The sequence below is a fragment of the Carlito syrichta genome, unplaced genomic scaffold (genome assembly GCF_000164805.1).
Source record: "Carlito syrichta isolate Samal-C Ts95f unplaced genomic scaffold, Tarsius_syrichta-2.0.1 Scaffold169446, whole genome shotgun sequence".
NCBI lineage: Eukaryota > Metazoa > Chordata > Mammalia > Primates > Tarsiidae > Carlito > Carlito syrichta.
The window spans coordinates 10443-13633 of record NW_007113542.1 but is presented as its reverse complement, the minus strand read 5'-3'; the positions used below and the strand labels follow the sequence as shown (position 1 = coordinate 13633).

Here is a 3191-nt window from a genome sequence, read left to right as displayed (position 1 = left end):
GCCTGGAGCGGGAGTGTTGGGGGACAGGGTGGAGGGGGCTAGAGGGGGGCAGGGGATGTCAGCAGGCAGATTATAGAGCTGCCCTTGCCCCTTAGGCTCTCCCACAATGTGCCAGTAGATCATGATGGAGACAAAGAATGTGAACTTGAAGCCGATGATGAACAGGGTGCACACGCGCTGCCTCAGGGCACCCCGGAGCAGCCACAACAGGAGGTCGGGGGGCTTGGACATGGTCTCCCCAGATCACGCCAGGACTCTCCAGCAGGAACTGGCTGGTCTGCAAAAGATAAGCACCACCATTCAGGCAGGACACAAGAAAAATGCTTGCTGGGAACACCCACCAACCAACACCAGCCTCTAAAGCCCACAGGCTCTGGGGTCAGGTGGGCCTGGGCTTGAACTCTGGCCTGCTGGCTGCTCACCTGTAAAATGGGAGTACAGTGGGTCCTGGGCTGAGGTCTGAGCAGGGACCCTCTCACCACCTGTAACATACCCGTGAGCTCCCCAAGGACTGGGCCAGTACCACCCAGAATGTGCAGCCATCATGGGCCCAGGCCAGGATCTGGTCCGTGCAAGGACTGTCTATACAAGTGATGGCTTTGCCACGTGGCACACAGGGCGCCCTGCCTGGCAAGGCCCAGCCCCTTGCCTGTTGGGGCTCACGGCCTGGAATTTGAGATCCAGCTTATATACCCCATGCACCAGACCTGGGGTTCATCTGAGGGCAGGCCACTATATAGCCTTGGGGACTTTAGATACGAAGCCTGGGTCTCCGGCAAGCCTGGTAGGGCGAGCTCACCCACAGCAGGACACACAGACTTTTGCATCCCAGAGCCCCCTCCCAGACATGACGGCATCTACTGGCCCTCTGACTGCCCCAGTCCTGGCCCTGGGCTGTGCTTCTCATAGACACAAGTCTGGAGTGGAAAAGGGACAGGCAGGATGTGCCGTAGTCCATGACCTTGACTAGTACTGTTATCCTTAGACCCTCATTCTCCCGGTGGGGTCCACTTGGTCAGTGGCCAAGAACATTCCTTGGTGTCCTGCAGGTGGCTGGGGGAACAAGACAGGCTTGGGCCCTGTCCCTAGGTGTGGGACTGCATGAATGCTGAGGAGGCACGGGACCCCAGCTCTGCCTGAACTGGTTTGAGACCTGGGGCAAGTCACTGATCTCTGTAAGCTTCAGTCTTCCCACCTGCAGGACAGGAATAGTGGAACCCACTAAAGGGTGATATCCATCCACTAATAATGCAATAAATATTGACTGCCCATCCTGGACACGTCCAGTGACTTTCTCAGTATCTCACACATAACTTGTGTAGCCCTTACCACCACCTGACGGGCCCCACCTTACCGATGAGGAAACAGAGACACAGTGGAGTGTGTACCTCCTGTAGAGTTCCACAGTCAGCAAGTGGCAGGACAAGAGTCAGAACCCAGGCCTCCAGGCTCGAGGCCTCTCGCCACTGCATCACTCTGCCTGGAAGAGAGGTGGCCAGCAAATGTACCCAGAGCACTGGAGGAACTCAGCGCACATTGACTTGAACTATATCTACTTGAACTATACTACTATCCTAAACTGGGCTCAGTGGCTCAGCCTGTAATCCCGCACTTTGGGAAGCTGAGGTGAGTGGACTGCCTGAGCCCGTGGGTTCAAGACCCGCCTGGGCAACTTGGCGAGACCTCATCACTACAATAAATCAAAAAATTAGCCAGGCGTGGTAGCGCATGCCTGTAGTTCCAGCTACTGGAAGGCTGAGGCAGAAGGATCACCGGAGTCCAGCAGGTCGAGGCTGCGGTGACCAGGAGCGGCCACTGCACTCCAGTCTGGGTGGCAGAGTGAGACTCCAACTCAAAACAAAAAACAAAAAACAAAAACAGTTATCCTACCACAATGAACCCTGCCATATTCACACCCCCTTTTGCCTTCAGCATCCCTGGGGGTAGTTGCATCATTTCTATTTTAGGAGTCAGGAAACTTGGGCACAAAGAGGCTGAGGAACTGGGCACAGCCAGGGCACTAAGGAGAGCTGGGAGTCAATCTCCTCCACAGGACAGGGGAAACTTTCAGTGGCGATCTCATACAGAGCTGGGAACATGGGGCTTGAGTAGTTGGGCTGGGCCCTCCCTGGGGTAGAGGGCAGGAAACCTCGATGATGTCACTGGCTGGTAACTGACCAGCCTGGGCAGCCCATTGCAGAGAGGTGGGGATCCTGGTAGACTGCAGGCCTCCTGTAGACACTCCTGGGCTCAGCAGCCCACCTCCTCTGCTTGCACGAACATGGCCCTTCCACGCACTTGCAGTGCCTGCAGATCCATCTGCAAAAGATACGAGAAGAAAGATGAGGCGGGCTGCTGGCTCTCAGAGACTTTAGCTCCCCTGGCCACATGGGCAGGTGGAGCCAGGGCTCATTTGTTCACTGACACATGCATCAGCTCAGCCCCTCAAATAGCATCAGGCCCTGCAGTGGTGCTGGCCCTGGTGGGGGACTATTTGGAAACAGATAAGGACAATATCATTCATGGTGACTGGCAACTCCCTAGGTAGCTTCTTGGGGGAAGTGACACCTGGCTGAGCACCAGGGATGAATCAGATGGAGAAAGCAGTGGTGGCTCTGGACCTCAGTAAGTGCCATGGAGGCAGGTGTCCAGTGTGTGCCTGTACCTTCTCTCCCCAGCACCCAGCTCAGCACCCAGCACTCAGTAGGCACAGGGGAGACTCATTCACTTGCTCACTGACCCACTCACTTGGCAGCTGGAGAGACACTTTAAATAAAAGTTGCCAGTCAGGCGCGCTGGCTCACGCCTGTAATCCTAGCACTTTAGGAGGCAGAGATGAGAGGACTGCCTGAGCCCAAGGGTTTGAAACCAGCCTGGGCAACATGTCGAGACCTTGTCTCTACAATAAATCAAAAAATTAGCTGGGCGTGGTGATGCACACCTGTAGTTCCAGTTACTTGGAAGGCTGAGGAGGAAGGATCAACTGAGCCCAAAGGGTTGAGGCTGTGGTGTCCCTGAGCATGCCACTGCACTCCAAGCTGGGTGACAGAGTGAGACTCTGACTCAAAAAAAAAAAAAAATGTTGCTGGGCATGGTGGCTCATGCCTATAATACCAGCATTTTGGGAGGCGGAGGTGAGCGGATTGCCTGAGCCCAGGGGTTCAAGACCGGCCTGGGCAACTTGGTGAGAC

General features: G+C 55.6%; 1 protein-coding gene across 1 annotated transcript in view; it reads right to left on the bottom strand.

The window, feature by feature from the left end:
* A4GALT (alpha 1,4-galactosyltransferase (P blood group)) overlaps positions 1-2321 on the bottom strand; it is a 3251-nt gene extending 930 nt beyond the window's left edge. The window contains 2 exon segments of the mRNA XM_008051299.2: positions 1-277; positions 2179-2321. Of these exon segments, the coding sequence (XP_008049490.1) occupies positions 1-231 (231 nt within the window). The 5' untranslated portion in view covers positions 232-277; positions 2179-2321.
* Between the last annotated feature and the right edge of the window lie 870 nt (positions 2322-3191).